Below are 21,443 nucleotides of genomic sequence, written 5' to 3'. Positions count from 1 at the left end.
TGCAATGTTGGCAGAGACAGTAAAGGACTTGGAAGAGCAGCTACACAGAATGGACAGTAGCTTGAAAAGAGGATATATGAACAACAACAACAAAAGCAAACTGAGGATAATGGAATGTAGTCAAATTAAATCAGGTGATGCTGAGGGAATTAGATTAGGAAATGAGACACACAAAGTAGTAGGTGAGTTTTGCTACTTGGGCAGCAAAAAACTGACGATGGCCAAAGTAGAGAGGATATAAAATGTAGACTGAAAATGGAGGAAATGGTTTCTGAGGAAGAGAAATTTGTTAACATTGAGTATAGATGTAACTGTCAGGAAGTCCTCTCTGAAAGTATTTGTATGAAGTGTAGTCATGTGTGTGGAAGTGAAACATGGATGATAAACAGTTTAGACAAGAAGAGAATAGAAGATTTGAAATGTGGTGCTACAGAAGAATGGTGAAGATTAGATGCGTAGATCATGTAACTAATGAGGAGGTACTGAATATGTGGGGTCCTGCCCACTGGTTGCATATAGGGTGCCTAAGGGATGCTGCGTTCTCGGAATGCTATGCAATAATTCAAGCAAACAACATTAGTAGTTTTATTTCAATACCGCAGATTAACAATTGATTCGTAAAAGATGGGCAACTTGCAAACAAGTCACAGTCCTTTGCTGTATACAAGTAAGCAATTGATATGGATCACAAATAATTTATATCGTAGCACACTCTGCTATGCCATGCTAATACTGTCCAAATACCAAGTGTCCAAGGCTGACAGGAGCAGCACTTATATTCTCCTCTTGTAGAGGCCGCTCCTATTGTGGTGCGGTCCTAATCAGCGCACCATTGGCTGATGTCGTTTCATCGCCTTCACTTCTCTTGGGTTCTTCATCTTTGTTCCGGCACTTGTGGTTATGCCAGAACAGAATAGAATTGGGAAGAAGAGAAATCTGTGGTACAACCTGACCAAAAGAAGAGATCGGTTGGTAGGACAAATTCTGAGGCATCAAGGGATCACCAATGTAGCACTGGAGGGAAGCGTGCTGGGTAAAAATTGTAGATGGAGACCAAGAGATGAGTACAGTAAGCAGATTCAGTGGGATGTAGGTTGTAGTAGCTACTCGGAGATGAAGAGGCTTGCCCAGGATAGAGTAGCATGGAGAGCTGCACCAAACTAGTCTTTGGACTGATGACCACAACAACAACAGAATGATGATGATAATAATAATGATAATAATAAACTCCTCCAACCTGGGTCGTAAAGGTTCCAAGGTTGTTTGCCATAAGCTAGGATAAAAGAGGAGTGACAAGAGGAGCAACACCTTTTAAAAAACTTCAGTTCAGCAGGCCCAGCTGATAGTACCATGTAAGAGCTCCTTGCCAGGGTTACAGTGAAGATCACAGGTGAAATGCCCTCAGACTTCAAGAGGAATATAATAAATCCAAGTCCAAAGAAAGCAGGTGCTGATCACCTTTTAAAAAACCTAAGTTCAAAAGGCCCAGCTGATAGCAGCATGTAAGAGCTCCTTGCCAGGGTTACAGAGAACACCTCGATGGTAGCAAAGATGGAGATAATGGACTTGGATATGGCAGAACTGGCAAAATGGGTAGCCTATTGTCCAAGGCTAAAATGGGCAGATGGCATGATGGTTCAGCATATTACTGGTGGTAGCCTAACAGTGCCTGTTCCACACATTAATGGTGGTTGAATCAGTAAGAATCTAGTCTGACAACCTGTTCTTATTTTGGGAATTCAGGGATAATCCTGGATTCCCTGCTTCTACTTCAAATCGCAAAATGAAAAGTTCACGCAATGGATGCATTACACTGGTGTTAACTCTGATGAGGTATCCACCATTACCTCTTGCAATACATTGGGACCTAAGGCTCTGGGGAGTCCCAGAGATGGAATATACTGAAAAACCTTCTACGTTTTAGTTCAAGAAGACGTACTACTTTGGAACATTAAATGTAAATTCTCTTCTGAAAATTGGAAAACAGACAGAATTAGAATTATTTCCACAGAAGAACCAAATACAAATTTTAGCAGAGCAGGAAGCGAGATTCTTAGATGAGAACGTAGTTGATACACAACAAACAGATTTTACAAACAGAAACTAGCAATAAGAACAATGGAAAACATGCCAGTGTTTGGAACAGTATTTTATGTAAACAAAAAAATTGCGGATAGTATAGCAGAATTTAAATCGAAATCAGAATGAATGTCCTTGTTAACAAATACATGCAAGAACAGAATCTATAACCTTATAAATTGTCATGAACCCATGAATAATAACAACAGAAGAAATCTGCAGAAAGTAAATTAATTTTGGTATATTTCAGAATCTGAAATCTCCATAGTGCACCAACCATACTTGGTCAGAAATGCAAAAGTAGGAAGTAAATTACAGCCGAGCCAGCTGCAGTCAAGCATGATTGTTATGCCTTACAAAACACAACAAAGCATTCACACGGTTCAAGGCAAGCCAGCCAAGCAGGATCTGGAAACAACTGACACAGCAGCACGTATGTGGAAGCCTTTCCACAGCATTAACTGCAGAAGTTTTTAGTGTATGTGTCACAAGGCATAGTAAAGTCGAAGCAAGGCCAGCCACTTTTGTATTGAAATATTATTGTGCCAGTATCGCAGCACTACCACCATGGGACTGTGAAACTTGGAGCACCATCCAGAATGCTGTATGGGGTCCGCAGCTCGGCCTCATGTGTGGGTAGCCTGTCCTGAGATATGAGACACAGAGCTACCGCAGGGCCTGCTGAGCCCTGGGACACAGCACGTGGCCACAGTGCTCCTACAGTGGGTCATAGCCACCACAGCACTGGAGGCATAAGCTGTGCCTCAGCCACTGCTGCCTCTGCTGCAGAGCACAGAGTACATCACTAATGGAAGCCGTGGTGTTACACACACACACACACACACACACACACACACACACACACACACACGAGAGGGAGGCATTGGATGCCTAAGCCACCCTGGTGCTGAAGGAAATGTGTACCGGTGGAGACCCACAATAAAGGAATTTGAAAGCACAAATTTGCCGTCTCCAGTCCTATTTCACTCATGTCAGGACACTGGCGTCACCTTTCTGCAGCAACGTCTGAACCTACAGTCTATGGTACATTGAACCCAGAAAATTTACTTGTTGGTGAATGTTTATTCATGAAAAAAAAAAGCTTGCTGCCATGCTTCCTATAAGGTGGATTGTTTTACAAGTAAAATGTCAGTAGATTTGTTGCACTGCAGAGGTAATGGGAGCCACAATTGATTAGTACCTGTTAAATGTACACATTGTAATTTAGAAGGTCATTCAGTGTACAGAATCAGTACCAGCAGTATGTTTCACATGTAGATGCTACATACATATGGTTAGGAGTGCCCCGTCAAAATGGGCTAATATATTTTAGTTTCTCTGTCTCATGAATACTGGTGTTTCAAACTGAGTGTTGGAGAGAACAAGGCTTTTGCAGAGACAGAGACGCAAGGTGTATCACAACCAGAGGCAGTCTGCATAATGTTGGAATGGTTATCTCAGCTGACAGCAGTTAATAAGGAGTTGTGTGTTCTAATGGAGTCGCAATTGCCACAGTGAGGTACAGATTCATCACCTGCATGTTTTGTTGCTCCTTTCCCTGGGAAATCAACTGAGGGTGTACAAGCATTTGTGGGATATCTTAAAAATTTGGCAGAAATGGAAGGATGGTCTGATGCAGAACTTTTAGGGGTCACAAAATTGAGATTAGCAGTGGAAGCAAAAACTTACGCAGAGTATACGGAGACTCTCAAGGGAGTTAGATTGAGGGACTGATGAATTTAAGGAGGGGTTAGCCCAGAGGTATGTGAAACAGAATAGTGCAAGACATTTTAGAGAAAATGTTGGTGATGGTAACAAAGAAGCATGTGGAATCAATGGAAGAATTTGCAGATAGGAGAAGAAAGATCAATGGGTGTACTTATGAGTTGGGACAGAATACTGTGGTAAATGAGGTTATTTTACAAGAGGCTGAGCAGAGGGCATTTGACATGTTTTTAAGAGGATTACCTTCAGGAGATGTCAAGACAAGTACGGACACGGGGTCCAACTGATTTGCCCACAGCTGTCACATTGTCAACAGAATGTGAAGAAATTTACATATAAACCGAAGTACAGTGTTCTCAACCAATATAAGGTGTTATAGGTGTGGGCAAATGGGGCATGTGAGGAGGCAATGTCACTAGCCTCAGGATAATGGGAATAGAGGCAGAAGTCACAGCAGTTTCAGAGGTAGAGGACCAAGGAAGAACCAGAGATTAAACAGCAAAGGAAACCCAACGTCTGCCTATGGCCATTCCCATTAAGATTAGATTCTATGAAGTCAATCACAGAGGTGGATTGTGCGGTCAGAGGAATAGTAGGAAACATGAATTGCAGGATATTTTTGAACATATGGGCACATGTATCGGTTGCCAATTGTGATCTGGTGGAACATAAGCACTGGAACCCATTGCAGTATATATTACATGGAGTGTGGGATAAAGATTTCATGCTGTTGGGATTGGTGCATGTTGATTTTTTCCTGGGCACAGTTCAGTTCAAGCAATATGCAGAGATTGTGCCACACATGAGTGAGGGCTATGACATGATTCTGGGGTAGGATTTCTTGCATCATCATTGTGCCCAAACCAATTTTTCGCAGCATATGGTGAAATATGCTGTCAGTGTAGCAATGTCACAAAGTGAGTTTATCGCAATGAAAAACCATTTAAACTGTGACTAATTACTCAAAGACTTGATTCACACAATTTTGTGCCTGAGGGTACCGGGAGATCACTTTGCGTTAATGTTGAGTCTAGATTACTGGTAAGAATTTTGTGTGTTGTGGAACCATTCAAAGTAAATGAGGTCTTGGATAAGGCAAGATGCTTAGTAAACTGAAGTGATGTATGCATACAAGAGGTAAATGGTGAGAAAATGATATCTGTATTTGTGGATAATTTTAGCATCACAGATTTAAGGTTAATGGAGAGGTTGCTGATCACTAATGTGGATACCCCAGAGGAGGAAAAGTAGGACAACAAGGGGCAACAGCCACAGAAAATTGGTAGACACCACTGAAACTGCATCATGGTGGAAGGTAAAGCACCTAAAGGGAAGTAGTGGGGAACAAATAGAAGAGTTCCTTTTATAATTTAGGGCTTTTTTCCAAAAGGGTCATTGCCAGCTATGCATATTACGCAGGAAATGAATCACAGATTTACTGCAAACCGTACAGAGCTCTGCGGTACCTGCAGCTGGTTCTGACAGAATTTATCGATCAGTAGCTGAAGGCTGGGATTACTGAGGAGAGTAATAGTCCATTGGGGTGGGGGATGGGTGGGGAGGGACAGGAATTGTCATTGTACCAAAAAATCAACAGTGCAACATGGAAGTATAGGTTTTGTTGTGATTATCGACATCTAAATGCTAAGATTATAATGGACGCCTACACTTTCAGAAGCGTTAAGGAAACCGTTGACTATTAAAACCAGTGCAAAAAAATTTTTAGTGATGACTTAAGATGTGGCTATCATCAGCTAGAAGTCACTCTGAAGATGGACCGAAAACAGCATTTTCTGCACCATGGGGCTGTTATCAATTCAGGAAAATTCCTTTTGAATTAAAGAACACACCTGTAACATTTCAGAGACTGTTAGATAGAATTCTCAGAGGAATGAAACAACATCAATGCTTGGTGTATCTTGACGATATAATTGTCTATACAAGTGATATCAAACAGCACATACAGTGCTTAAGGTAAGTATTCCTGAGACTGAGGGCACCAAATTTAATGTTGAATACAGAAAAGTGAAATTCTGTGTTGGAAGAGGTGGCATACCTTGGTCAGATAATAAGTAGGGATGAGGTTAAGACAGACCCCAAGGTTTATTAAAGCTATACATGATTTTCCCTGCCCGAGTCAGTGAAGGAACAACAATCATTCCATCCAGTTGCAAACTATTACTGAAGATTCGTAAAGGGATTTGTGGATGTTGTCAGACTGTATGCATAATTAGTGAAGAAAGGTGCAAAATTTGTTTGGTCAGAGGACTGTCAATGTGCTTTTGAGAGACTGAAGAAGCTTTAACATCAAGTCCAATCTTAGTGTTCCCAGATTTCACTAAAGAATTAATTCTGTCATAAGATGCATCCAACTATGTACTTGGCTGTGCGGTTGTCTCAAGAAACAGATGACGTAGAGCACCTGGTAACCTATGCACCAAGGCAGCTGTACTCAGCAGACAGGAATTACTTCACAACGGAAACAGAGATGTTGAGTCTTCTCTATGGAATCAGATGCTTCAATTCTTATCTCTACAGGAAAAAGTTTTGAGTGATAACAGATCATGTAGTACTGAAATGACTGCTGGGATTGAAGGACCCATCTAATAGGTTGACATGATGGGTGGTAAGACTGAGCAAGTTTGATTCTATGGTCGTACATAAACCTAGAATGAAACATGGAAACATAGAGGACTTAAGTAGGAAACTAGCAGTGTGGCAGATAGGTGGCAATGAGAATAAGGAATAGCATACAGTGCAGAGCACAGATGAGGAGTCTAAGCAGTATAGTAAATAATCACAGTTTTGTATGCACGATTGGTTGCTGTGCAGACAAACCAAGTTGTGACCAAAAGCAGTGGTACCAGTGAAGTTGAGGAATAGAGTGCTACAAGACACACATGGTCACGTGTTAGCAACTCATGGAGGATGTAGGTCTACCAACAGGAGAGTAGCATAGAGGTATTGGTGGAAGGATAGGAAGATGGACATGAACCAGTATGTACAGAATTGTATACAGTGTGCACATAAAGCAGATTTGTGTCGAACAAGAGTACCATTGCGGAGACTACCTGAAGCATTAGCATGGTTTGAATTTCTTTGGATTGATGTTTTAGGTCTTTTTTATGAAAATACCTGTAGGGAATAAACAGGTACTTACAATTGCAGGTCAGTTTTCAATATATGTGGCAATGGTCTAAATACCAAACCAAGAGGTAGCAACAGTGGCAGAACTGCAGGTAAACAATTGGATACTGAAGTTCAGGGTACCTGAAATGATAACAGACTAGGGAACCAACATTTTGTTGGATTAGTTCAAGGAACTGTGTGAGCTGTTATGTGTGAAGAAACTGAGGATGAGTCCTCTGACACTCAAGTTAATGGGAGAACCGAAAGAGTGCACAGACGCATAGGAAAGATGCTAGGATATTATACAACTCAACACACACACACACACACACACACACACACACACACACGCGCGCGCGCGCGACTGCCACCATATGAGATGGTACATGGTCATAAAATGCCATTTTGACATGTTGAAAACCAAGAAGGGGAAGACAGGAGATTCGGTTAAGGAGTTTGCATGGGTCCCAAGGGAAATTTGGAAAGTTTACGCATGACGAATACATGGGCACTGGAAAAGCAAGAGGTAGCACTGAGCCGTAAGCAAGAATACCACAACACAAGGTTGGCCAATCAGTGATGTAATTAACTTCATACACTCCAAAAGGGAAGACAAAGAATTTTCTTATGAAGTATCAAGGGCCATATCAAGTCGAGGCAAATAAGTGTCCAGTGAATAGCAAGATTCAGTTGCTGACGATAAAAACAATTGTGTACATAGGAGTTTGAAACCTCTTCGAGGGAGCCCAGAGGTTAACCCATGAACTGGAGGGACAGACTGGAAAGGGAAACTGGAAAAGGAGGTGCGGAGGTGCAGAGGAGCAGACAAGAGGTTATATTTAAAGCAACAATAGGAAGTCCATATGGGTTAAGACCTAGGAGATAAGACTAAGTGATTTTTTACATGTTAGATATAGTTGTAGCTTAAGTGAAATTAGCTGCTGTGGGGCCCCAGAGAACTTTATAGAGAGGAAAGGGTAATAGGTAGCCCTGGCCTCAGGTGAGATACGCCAGGAGACAAGATGATGTGAGTCATAACCGGACTACTGGTCATCATTAGGGTGGAAACATTGTGGAACCAGCACCTGGAAGGAGGAGTGCTGTTCATTTAGCAAAAGGACGAGATTATCACCAATCATTGCTCTGTGATACAGATGGTGTTTAACATATGGAGAATCAAATGAGGTGAGCCAGCTAGAAGAATCCTTCAACCGTTTTTGACAGGAGGCAGAGTATGAGATTACACGGGTCTTATGGAAGTTGAGGGACGAGATGGCTAAGGTCCTCAGGATTGTATCGCATACAAAGACAAGGAGAGTTTGGATCAATGTGGGAAGCCGACTTATCAAAACTGTGTTTGGGACAGCTGATGAGGAGGACATCAGGAGATTGAATGACACACAGAAGTAATAAAACAACTGGTGAAAGGAAACAAGGAGCACGTGAGTGGCACACCATGTAAATTGCAAGTTTGGTGAAGGATGTGCTAGCTGCCTCAAGAAGTGGTGAGCTATGCCGAAACTGCTGAAGAATCATGGAAGTAGTGGTAACAAAACTGTTACAGCCCTTGGAGGCCAGAATGTGGGAAGTGCCAGGAGAGGTAGCAGAGCTACGAGAAGCTATGCAGCAAGCTGTATTGGGCCAGCTAGAAGTGAACTTGTCATCACTGGAACAGTACCTGGAAGGGCTACTACAGGAAGTGCAGAACGAGCTACCACCAGAACTATGGTTGGTCTTAGAATCTAATCATAAAAATTTACCCTTTGATTTTAAGTTAGGCACAGAAGAAGCAAGGCCAGATGGGGCAAGGTTGTGCATTTCAGTTTCCTTTCCAGTCTAGCAATTATATGTATTCAATTATATCCTGTTAAGTTGGGTATGTTAAAGAAGTTTGTCAGGTAAAGTTACAACGGTTGTTACTAGATGCATAAAACAAGAGTAAATATGTAAAAATGAAAGATACGGAGTTACGAAAGTGTTGCAGGGTTGTGATTACGGTTTTTCCAAACAGAGTAGTGAGAAAGGGTCAGAAGTCCTGTGCAGTGAAGTTACTAATGGGTCAGAAAGCAGAGACGGAATGCAAGAAGGAAGTGATTAGGCCTGAGTTGAACTTACAGCATATTGGTTGTACTCAACCTTCGATGTAGTAGTAGTAGTAGTAGTAGTAGTAGTAGTAGTAGTAGTAGTAGTAGTAGCAGTAGCAGCAGCAGCAGCCGCCGCCAGTAGTTTCGAGCAGGGGAAACTCATGACATCAAAAAGGTTAGAGTTAGATGGGAGTGGCTTATTGGTAAATGGGATTTCATTTGAAATAATTTTGCTCTGCTTTCCACCTACCTGCCACAGTTAGGGGGTAACCCTTTTCAGAATTTCACAGCCTGGATTGTATTGGCCAGAGGGACACATAGAAGTGCTCCTCCCTGTGAATCTGACTATGTTAAACCAGACTTTGGGACCCTAGCTAATGCACTCTACAAAAACTCATTAGCGAGCAGGAGAGGGAAATCTTTCTGGACACATTGATGGAGTATGTGAGTCTGTACAGAGAGTGTCAGTACTGGAGGGAAACAACATTGATCATTGTCATACCAACTACTGCAGAGATACTCTGCTAACTGTAGTCCATGTTTACATGTACAAAAAGCAAAACACAATGTACAAAAAGCAAAACACAAGAGAAAGTCCACACCCAGTCACTGTTCAAATTCCAGTCCATTGGATTCCCATAGCCTCAGAGACAGCAGAGGACAAGCTGCAGCTATAAACTGAATTGAGCAGAAAACTAAGGGGCCTAGGATCAGAAGTGTTTAAGGGAACTTATTGGTACAAGTAATCCTGAAAAGTGGAACACAGCCAATTGGGCTAGCCATCAGGATTTGTCATTCTAGTGTGAGAACAGTTTAGTTAAGGCAATACGAGAGGCCAAGTCTTGTTAAGAGAGAGGGCAACATAGAGCAATGACCATATTCAATCATACACACAAAGTAGGAAGTGGATTAAGCCAAGTCTGCTTCAGGCAGGTACAGATGTGTCTTACAAAACACAGCAAAGCCATTGTGCAGTACGAGGCAAACCATCCTGGAAGGGTGCAGAAATAGTTGACACAGCAACACCTAAGAAGAAGTAGGCAGAAGCCTTTCTACACCAGCAACCACAGAAGTGTTTAGTACGCATGCCGCAAAGTGTAGCAAAGTCCAACCAAGCCCAGCCCATGAGCATAAAAATACTGAACCACTTTCGTGCTGCAATATTCTTGTGTTAGTATTGCAGCACTACCACAACAGGGCTGAGACACTTGGGGTACCATCAAAATGCTGTATGGGGTCCGCAGTTTGGCCTCGTGTCAGAGCAGGCTGCTCTGATAGGCAAGACAAAGAAGCCACCATGGGGCCCGTCAACCCTGGGACACAGCGCACCAGCCATAGCATTCCTACAGTGGGTCATGGCTGCCATGTCACTGGAGACATCAGCCATGCCTCAACTGCCACTGCCTTAGCCGCCAAGCCCAGAGGACATCACTGATAGAACCAGTGGTTTTACACCACTGCTTGACCAAGCCATGCTCTATCAGCATTGGGGAATGTCATGCGCACACGCACACACACAAGGGAGATGATTGGCTGTCTCAGCCACAATGGTGCTATTTGAAATGTATTTCAGTGGAGTGCCTCAATAAAGGAATTTGAAAGCACAAAACAAATCTATAAATCTATTAATTCCAGTCCTATTTCATCTGCAACATACATAAAAACAACATCAAAACACTCCTCAGCAACTTCAATATGAAAGTTGAGACGGAAAAGAAATTTAAGAATACTGCAGGTGAATATCCAGCGCACTTAAGAACAAACAGAAATGGAGAAAAACTGATCAATATACGCAAAATGTTACAGTTAAAACTGATGTCCACAATTTTCACAAACTATCAAAAAAAGCCAAAACTTGGATATATATGCAAATCTAAATCTAGTATCGTGTGCCCATGTCTAAGTGGGATATCAAGAAAATTATAACTGTTGAAGTAATCAGAAGTCAGGAATTTGATTCAGATCATTATCTCTCTAAGATTGTAATATGATTTCTTCAACATAAAACAAAAAACACAACCAAGAAAGTAATCAGATACGAATCCATTAAAATTAATATTACAATAGAAAGACAAAAAAATGTAAGCAAAGAAATCAAGACAAAAAAAAGGTTGAGTGGCATGAACTCCATGTAAAAATTACTGTAGCAGAACAGAAAACTTTATAATTTGCCAAGAATAAATAGAACACAAGGTGGAATGAAGAGTGTGAAGAAGCACCAGAACAAAGAGCTCAAAAATGGAGAGGGTCAAATAGAGATCATTTAGAACAACTCAGATAACAAAGAAAATAAATGTCAAACATAATACAGAAAATCAAAAGAACCTTCAAAAATTCTCATTTTATGGAGATACAAGAAAATTTTGCCAACAATAATACTAGAAATTTTTACCAAACTTTTGAACATGTAATTAATTGGTATCAGGCACCAAGTATTTGTTTCAAAGATCATAATGGCAGCACAGGATTAAATAATAAGATTTGAGGATCTTCAAAAACTGGGAAAAGTTGAAGTTCTAAGGAAAATACTGAGACCTGGAAGTAATAGTAATGTTGAACACAAATTAAGATCAAATAGAGAGTTCTATTTGGAAATGGGAAAGCTAACTGTTACGAGGAAAAGACAACTGCAGTTTTATAGCCACATATACTGAATCGACAAAACCAGACTAACCAAGGCAGATTTTCAACTTACTAAACAGCTACAAAAATAAGCCCATATAGTTTACTGAAATTGACAAAGATATGAAAAACTCAGGAAGTCTAATGGATATAATAGGTAACAAAATATCTTTTAAAGAAGCAACACAAAAAGCAGGATTTCAGAAACGAAAAAGGTCTGCAAAAGGAATAAAGGGGACCCAGGTAGAAAAGGAACGACACTCTCTACAGATGAAAGAAGTCTGGTAGCAACAAAAACTAAACACAAAGAAGGAAAACCAAGATTGATTTATCGTACCCTAAAAAAGTGTTATTCTAATAAATAAATAAAGAAAGAAAAATTGTGAAATACTAGCATTTTTTGGAAATACGGAAGCGTCCGATCCAACCCGTCGGCTTTGACCCATGACGTCACAAATATGGCGGAAACAACCATAAACGACAATTCCAATATGGCGGATATAAAAACGTTGCATACGTATCACAAAGACGAAAACACATAGAAAAACAACACACACAAAGGTTTCACAAGAACAATCTGCTAACATTGATAGCAAACAAAGATAATAATAAACAAGTGGTACTCAAGCCCAGGCAGGGGGGGGCTGCGCCCCCCCCCCCCCGACCCTCCCCGCCAAAAAAAAACTCCCAACCTAACCTCGCATTCAGGGCTACGCTACAGATCAATGTGTAGGTCAATCAAAAGATAAAAAAAGAAACAAATAAAAAAAAGAAAAAAACAATATCGATTCATTAGACATAACGAGTAGCGACAAAACATATAGACCATAAAGATTGAACAATCTAATGGCAAACTGATAAAAGCCTCATAGACGACGTTAAAACAAAAAGTATAGTAAAAAGGTAAACTATATATTACAGGCCCTAAAACTCCTACTAAGGTAACGTCAACGAGGCAACATCTACAAACACGCCACACTCACAAGCCAAACTCCACGCCGTAATGACGTCACGCACCACAACACCCTTACGTCACGGGTCAAAGCCGACGCGTGAGATCGGATGTTTCTGTTGACCCCATTTTTTATGCTATGCCTTTAAACTATCTAGTTCTAACAGTTAAACTGGACTTTCTAGTAACACCACAAAAATTTGGAGGAAGATTTCCCACCAACAGAGCAAGAAATTTATGAAAAACAAAGTAAGTGGTGAAGGCTCCTTTACAGCAAAACTGTTGAAACTGCCAGAACCATAGATTATAAATGTCTACATATGCTTTTTGAGCACATCTGGAAAACTGAAATGATTCCAAAAGAGTGGAATATAGCATTAACTCACTCACCACATAAAAAGGGAGACAAACAAAATGTCAACAATTACAAAGGAGTGTTACTTCTGCCAGTGGCATACAATATAGCATCAAAAATTCTCCAGGACAGAGGTGTAGAAACTTTGCACAAACAACTTCTAACCACCATCATGTCTAATATCCAGACAAAGTATAAAGTGAATGGAATTACAAAACCTGGAGCTACAATATGAGCAGGGCTAAAAAGCTGTGAAACTGCAGTGAAAAGCACTGTATAACTGTTTCATAATCAGAGAAGGAAATGATGTGTATAAAAATGAAAGTAGCCTTGCAGTAAGAACACTGAAATAATTTTCAGAAAAAAATTGTCTTGCAAAATTTTCCTTTTTTCCTCTCTTTTATATCCCCCCCCCCCCCCTTCCCAAGTGTGACTTAATTGAAAACTCTTGTATAAACAGAGAAACTGTTGGAACAAAATGAAAATTGAGGATAATTTGGACGATTTGTAGCAGTTTTGTACATACAACTTTCACTGAAGCAACCAGTTCTGTCGGAGGGCATGCACACAAACCATGAAGGCAAGAAAATGCTGGCAAAGAAATTCCCCAGTGATAAAACAACTGAAGAAGTAGACAGCAATGAAACTTGCAACAGATTCGACGCTAATTCCAAAAGAAAACAAGGATGCATTTGCAGTGTATAAGAAAGAAGTATCTCTGGCTGCATCTCATGAGGAAGAAGTTACATAAGCACCAGCATGTGAAGCATCAGAAGCAACAGTGGAAAATGAAGAAACAGCATAATAATCATCAGTATCAGAAATAGCATAGCAAACCCACACAAAATGACAAAAATTTTTGGTATTCGGAGGTAGAAAAGAAACACAACAAATAAAGTAATGCACTTAAAACAAAAGTCATATTTAAGAACACTGCATTAAAAAGTTCAATATCGTAAAAAAAAAATCACTGAAGTATCCATTATTTTCATAATGAATGAAGAAACTGACCACTATGGAAATTAAAGAGCAAGATATGAACTGACTGTGCTATATGAAAATTACCAGAATAATAAAGGACAAGTTGGTTATGAAGCTTACAGGTGCAAGAAGAATTCATATGCTAGTAAGGTAAGAGAAGGAAAGGCTAGCCACCAAAATTAAAAATACAAACTATTTCTAACAACTCTAAAACAGTTATATCGACAGGGGAGGGGACATGAGTAACAGATCCACAAGTGTGTAATACTTTCAATCAGCACTGTATACCTATGATGGATATATGAGGGTTGGAACATAAATAGTGGCAACTATTTATTCACAACCGATACAAAAGAGTTACATGTTTGCACCTGTTACTGTCCTTCAAAGCAGTCAATAGCACTGTGCAGAACCCGTAGCCAGCGATGTGGAAGGCGTAGTATACCATTAGCACAGTCTGTTCTGTTGGTGGTGAGAATGGAGCGGTCTACTGCTAGTTGAATCTCTGGAACAGTTATGAGGTGAATGCCACGATGTGGTTCCTTCATCTTCAAAATCAAATCAAAGATACAAGGACTTAAGTCGTACTGCTGTTCATTAGTGGAGCATCACCTGCGACCAGCTTTGCGAAAGAGGCGGTGACACTTTCTGCGCAAACTACCCATCATTTTGCACGACAATGTGCAGGTGCATACAGTGCAAGCTGTGGCTGCTCTGTTCGGTCGATGGGACTGGGAAGCACTGTACCATCCACCATACTGCCCGGACTTAAGTCCTTGTGACTTTGATTTGATTCCAAAGATAAGGTAACCTCTTCATGGCATTCGCTTCAGAACCGTTCCAGAGATTCGACAGGCAGTAGACCGCTCCATTCGCACCATCAACAGAACCGGCTCTGCTAACGGTATACTACACCTTCCACATCACTGGCAATGGGTTCTACACAATGCTGGTGACTACTTTGAAGGACAGTAACAGGTGAAAACATGTAACACTTTTGTATTGGTTGTGAATAAATAGTTGCCACTATTTAAGTTCCAACCCTCATACTTCTAAAACAAAGCATAGAATTAGCACAGAGCATTGGAAGAACCAAATGGGTGGCTGACAGTTTATATCTACTTCTTACAGACAAATTGGAAGTTTCACATATATTAGAGCACTAAAAAATAGAAATAAAGCAGGTTTGGATGACATATCAACAAAAATGTCGTAACACTGCACTAGGTATCTCGCAAACCCTTGATATTTTTGATAAATTTAGTAATGAAGGAAGGAATATTCCCAAACTGCTTAAAAAGAAGCAACACTGAGCCTGTCTGTAATAGAAGGATATAAAGGAGATCGAGGAAACTACAGACCCATAACTATCATAACTGTTCTCTCTAAAATAGTGTAAAACAATAAAGACACAATAACAAACTTTCACTGAGAATACGAAAATCTTATACGAAGCACAACATGTCTTCAGAAAGGGCAGGTTCACACAGACTGAAGTGCCAGAGTTCATAACAAACATAACTGAGGCCCTGGATGATTTAAAACCTACACTGCTATGGTATAAGAGGAAAAGCAGCTGATATCACAAAAAAAATAAATAAATAAATAAATAAATAAATAAATAAATAAAAAAATAAATAAATAAATAAATAAATAAATAAATAAAATAAAAAAAACTATGATGAACACAGGCACCTGTGTTGAAATAAAATTTTAACTGCAGAAGTACTAAGAGAACTGTCTAATTTTCTGGATATTAAATATATAGTAGCTCAGGATTTAGCAAAGGACCTCTGCTCTCTACCTTGTATGTAAATCAGATGTCCATTGCAGTACATGAAAAGGTGATCATTTATGCCGCCAACACAACTTGAATACTATGTACTGACTCAGTAAAGAATTTGCAAAAGGCAGCCAGTGAAGACATGCAAATGGCAAAAAGATATTTTAGAGAAAATAACCTATTGATAGGCCTATACAGTAAGAAAACAACACACAAAACTTGAAACCAAGGGAATTGTCAACTTGAGGATGTTATAGAGAGAATCAGAAATGCGGACCTAGAGAAAGTGAACTATAATAGAAGTGGACACAGTTTTGACATGGGAAAACCACACTGATAAGGTCTGTTCAGCATTAAATACAAATATATTCTTAATGAATAAAATGTCATGTATGGTGGATACAGAAATGTTGAAAGAATGTATTATGGACATTTTCCCACTTATACTGCACTGCAAGCACTAGGGAGAGGAGTACCAGACGTACACATTCAGATAACTGAACACTATTTCAAAAATTAACAGTGAACATAAAATAGTCAACAGTATGCACTTCTGCATAAAGAGAGGGAAAAAAAACTTTGCTGTATTAAGCATAGCTGATCAATCTATATATTCAGAAATGAGCACAAAGTTTTTAGGGATGAATGTTGACTGTCATTTAACATGGACTGAACACACAAAGATGCTGTCAAAAAGTAAGTCGTCAGCCTGTTATGCTCTACGGGGTCTATTAGTAGTTTGTACCAGCCAATGTCTTTTTTGGGGGATCGAAGGTACATAATATGAACACCATTTTTAAACTGCTCATTGTGAATACCTATTAAAAAAAACTCCTCTTATCCTTACTCTATACAGTGAGTACACCTCAAGTGTGTAGATCAGGAATAATGTTACAAAGTAGCCTATTTCACTAACAGTTCTAAACTTAATCAATGAACAAGAACCTGTTTGGACTTTCACTTAGCAAAGAGAGCAAGAAAAAGACTTCAAAAGAGCATTTTAAATGATGGAATAAAATTGTATGATAAATTGTCTAGGAGATGACACAGATTACTAAAACTCATCTGTCTGAAAACATGCCAGCTAGAATTTTCTTCATACATACTGAATATTACAAATTAAAGATTTCTTACAGGACTCTTACTAGTGGTTGATAATGAATGAGCATAACTCCAGCACCCTGTTTCATAACAAAACATGATCACAATGTAATGCTTCTACGAGAAAATCACATGGAAAGGTCTATAATGCATGGCAGTAATGTCCTGTCATTCTCCTCAGCTCAACATCTCAGTATGATGAGTGTATGCTAACTCCATTTTTAGGTGGTATCAGGGGATAACATGACAGCATGTATGTGGCATAGTTGTATGCTAACTCCATTTTTAGGTGGTATCAGGGGATAACATGACAGCATGTATGTGGCATAGTTGTTTAAAGAAACAACTTGGGCTTGAGGCAGTTTTTTGAACAGACTGGAGTTAGTGAATGCGACATAGCAACAGGTTTGTAGTCCAAAAGTCACCAGTTGTCCTCAGTGTGCACAGTGAGGAAGGGCAAAACTATGTAGCCTATTATAATGTAAGTTATTTGGGACAAACCTAGTGTAGATCAAAGAGCATTATACAACAGGAACCAACTAAATGAAGTAGAGCAACAATCAAGAAATTGACTTCATATTTGGGAGAACTAAATTTGCTCTCTCAAAACACCCTGAACCAGATTTTTTGTGGTTTTTCTAAATCATTTCTGGCAAATGATGAGATGGTTTCGTCTTCATAAAAGCATACCGGTATTTATTCATTCTGTGTATCTGTATATTTTGGTACTTGTGCTTGCATTGTAAATTCACCTCAGTCCAAACTATTTTTTGACCACTATAATTAGACTCCTGTCTGAATGCGTTGTATAAAATGAAATCGACTATAAAACATTTGTAGATTTATTAAAATTAGTATTACATTTATAAAAAAGGTAGGTGGCACTTTTGCAAAACTATACTGACTAAACTTAATACTGAGGAAGGTTACCTTCATTCTGCTGAAGAGATGTCCAGCGTCTCTTGTAAAACATTGAATAACGGCGTATTGTAGCACACAGACTTGGCCAACGTCAGCTAAAAGTACCAAAACTTTATCTTCATAACACTGTCTCACTTATATTCTTTTCAGGGCATCATTATATGATGCTAAATACATCAAAACAGTTTTACATAACCTACTGTTTCAGTAACATTCATCTCAGTATTGAGGAACATGATCTCCATATCACTGTCTGTTCACGCTACATTACCTACAGAAACTATTGGAAAATTTTGCGTGTCAATAACGCATTATATTTGACACTGCATCGTACCTAACGTCGCTAATACTAGCTTATCACGACTACAGCTTTCTCACCAAACAAAGCTTTGTTAACCTTATGTCCTCATGCAAGTTTCTAGCTTCTACGGCATTTTTTATGACATCTATATTATCTCTCATCACTATTAGCGTCAAAATTGAAAACGTGCGGTCGCAACAATTTTGTTTTATTTTTCATTTCCAAACATCGCAGATGCTCCTTTGCAGTTTGCACAGATTACGGGGAAGTGTACACGCTGACGCGGTTTTTTCAAAGCAAGAAGTAAGAAATGGTCTTTGTGCTAACTGACTAAAATGACTAACATCTGATACATTTCATTCATCACTGTCCGAGTGCTTGACGGCTATTTGTACCTTGGTAAAAATATAGACTTTCGTCAAACAACATTACTGTCCTAAGCATCGAAAACCGGGAAACAGAAGGTATTAAAATGTCTGCGTTTCACTATTATTATTATTACTATTATTATTATTACTGTTATTATTATTTAAGTAAGTTTTTCATTAGTTCGATCCAAATTGGCCTATTTATTACTATCTATCTTTATTGTCCAGTGGCTGTTAAGCGCCTTTTGCTTGCGAGTGAACGTTTTCATATTTGGTACCGATATAATCGTGCGTGTACGTAAAATAAGCACGATGAGCAGTATAGACGAGAAGCTTTTGGATTGTTATGCTAAGAATAAGTGCCGAATATTGGACATCTACATCGACTAGGAAGCGCTACCCGATCGAACTAGGGAGAGAGCATATAATATTTGTTTCCACAGGAAGTTTTGAACGTGATTGTATCTATACGCCACACATTGTGAAGAATTTCCTCCTATTAGTTGAATAGAATAATTGCAGTTCATTAATAGCAATTACATTTAGCCTCTAATGAAAATAAAGATAAGCTAATGGGACCATGAGTTACCATTTCTGCTTTGAAGAAGAGATTTCCATAAAATTTGCAATGGAATCCACTTTGGCGACTATCGATAATCAGACTACGCCAATGACGAGGTATGATCTTTGACTTTAGTCTCTACCGTCGTGTATTAACTTTCACGTGTGCTCGTGTTTACATATTGTGTTTCTTCGTCTATAAAGTGAATTCTGTATCTAAAGTAGTGTCTTCTGTATCTCCATTGAGAATAGAGAGCTATAATCCATAGTGGTGCCCTCGAATACGTTTTCGATCGCAATTATCCGTTTCGTTTCGCGCGTTGCAGTTACTCGTTACTGGCCAACAAACAATGGATCGCCCACGGTGTAGTGTTTAGGACCCTGCTTTTCATTCCTACATATTGGACTTTGACTGCGAAGCACAGGCAACGTCGACATTCCAAGTACCAGCTTGAATTGGTTATGGATGTGCTAGCCATACCGGCCTTCATACAACGAATCTAACCTCGTCTGCTACACGAGAATTGATCTAACCTCGTCTGTGCCACAGCAGGATCCGCATACTACAGCTACAGTCCAGATGGCGGCTACCATGTTCCTTCTGTCGTCCCAGATCACGACAGTTGAAACAGGCATTCATACCACAACCTCTTGTCTCGACACATCTTGTTCACAACAGATGGACAATTATACCAGATTCGTGTTGCAATGTTCCGTTTGGCTTTCCGACTTGCCGCCTCGTCCTTCAGCGACCACGGTCGTTCTACCCGCGCCGGTAATTTTCTCATCCGCTCGTGCCGCGTCGTGGAACCTCGGGCGACACACCACATTCTCATCTTACTTCATATGGCACCATCAATCAAGATTTTGCATCATCCACCAGGGAGGTACCAGTGTAGCCATCTACAACACAGCCCACTCCACAGCATATGGAAGGTTAACTGTTGGCTATGCAACATGCTCCCACAATCAAATTTCCCAAGCAGCCTCAACTACAAAAGGGAAATCCAAAGATTTGGTTCGCCCTTGTGGACGACCTTCTAGACTTGCATGGAATGCTGGATGATGATGCTCGGTTTATTTTCTTCGTTAGTCACCTACATGATCACACAGATCTTACCAGCAACCTACTACTGGGCCAACAGCACAGCTCAAATGTGCTACAGCAGGGCAAGAATCATTGAACACCTGTCATGTCCACCGGCAGCTGTACATCACAAAATCCACGAAGAACACCTCAGCACAAGATCGCGTTCGCAGCTGTGGAGGCACCTATGGGAACAGGTAGGACCTGAAGTCATGCCTGACTTTGCGCTCTGGACATTATGGCTCGTTAAGCTACCACATGAACTCCAAATGCAACTCCTCTCCCACTCCGCCGAGCCTTTGGACAGCAACTTTCGAATGGCAGACAAGGTGTACAGAATTGTCAGGCAACTACTTCCAACTACAAATGCTCCAGCAGATGCGAAAGTTGGTAGCAGCAGCACCATTACCCACACTGCACTGATGCACTAGGCTGGTAGAGTTCACGCAAGAGCCGACATGCCACAGCAAAGTAACTCACAGCCACCTAGCAACGGATGCCAGACACTTCCAGCTTCAGATTCCTGCACACTGACGAGTCATTCTGACTCACTGTCTGGGCAGAGAAGCAAACCACAGTGCAGTACAACAGATGACACAGTTGACAACTGCTTTCCCCCCACTGCTTTCAAACCCAGAGTACCCACTCTGCTGGTTCCTCGTCACTTTTGGTAATGCAGTGAGAAACTGTCGCCCTCCCTGTGCTTGCAGAAACTCGATGCATACACTGATCTAGGCCCCATGGCTCGCCACATTCCTGCATGATGCCATTTTGGACTACAGTCATCGAATATGGCAGCCACAACATGCGTATGACTGTATGTCTCGGCACAGTACAATAACATGAGTTTTCTCATGGACACTGGAGAGGACACCAGTGTCATTCCATCCTCTTGTGCGTTCACTCAGTTAATTCCTGTGAAACTTGCTCTCTGCACAGCTAACAGCTCACACATCAATGTTTGCACCACAGTGGAACTCTGGCTCCAGCGCTCGCTGCAGATGCAGTTCAATTGGACATTTGGCATTGCGGACATCGATAGCCCAGTTCCTGGTATTGACTAGCTAAGAAACTTTGGTCTCTCTCTCTCAACCTGCAGACAGCGTCACTGATTCATCATGCGACAGGAAGTCACATCCCAGGCTCCTTCAGCCCTTCTGCTGCTACATCTTCCTAGAGATCCGATCAGCTTCTCTTAGCTCTATCTGAGTGTTCAACGCTGATGGCTCACCTCACTAACTCATTGTTCAAGCTCACTACTCAATGCGCCAAGATCAACGCTGTATGCATGCACAATGCCAAGCTCACAAACCTTATCAATGACATATTGCAGAAAGTGGAGTGTGCTCAACAGAGACTCAGCCGCTTTGCTGGTTCACAGCCAACACATACCA

The 21,443-nt window shown here is 40.5% G+C and overlaps 1 protein-coding gene across 19 annotated transcripts in view; it reads right to left on the bottom strand.

The window, feature by feature from the left end:
- LOC126183424 (DNA fragmentation factor subunit beta) overlaps positions 1-18,337 on the bottom strand; it is a 437,040-nt gene extending 418,703 nt beyond the window's left edge. For 9 of the 19 annotated variants that reach the window (XM_049925383.1, XM_049925398.1, XM_049925392.1 and 6 more), the window contains exon 1: positions 17,742-18,309. In XM_049925383.1, coding sequence (XP_049781340.1) covers positions 17,742-17,747 — 6 coding nt within the window. In that variant the 5' untranslated portion in view covers positions 17,748-18,309. Of the gene's footprint in view, positions 1-17,741 lie in introns of all 19 variants that reach the window. The other 10 variants (XM_049925395.1, XM_049925391.1, XM_049925387.1 and 7 more) reach the window with 6 other exon arrangements.
- Positions 18,338-21,443: the final 3,106 nt, after the last annotated feature.

This window comes from Schistocerca cancellata, chromosome 4, assembly GCF_023864275.1.
Source record: "Schistocerca cancellata isolate TAMUIC-IGC-003103 chromosome 4, iqSchCanc2.1, whole genome shotgun sequence".
In the NCBI taxonomy this organism is placed as follows: domain Eukaryota; kingdom Metazoa; phylum Arthropoda; class Insecta; order Orthoptera; family Acrididae; genus Schistocerca; species Schistocerca cancellata.
The sequence above is the reverse complement of the archived record's forward strand: the minus strand, read 5'-3'. Positions and strand labels throughout refer to the sequence as shown.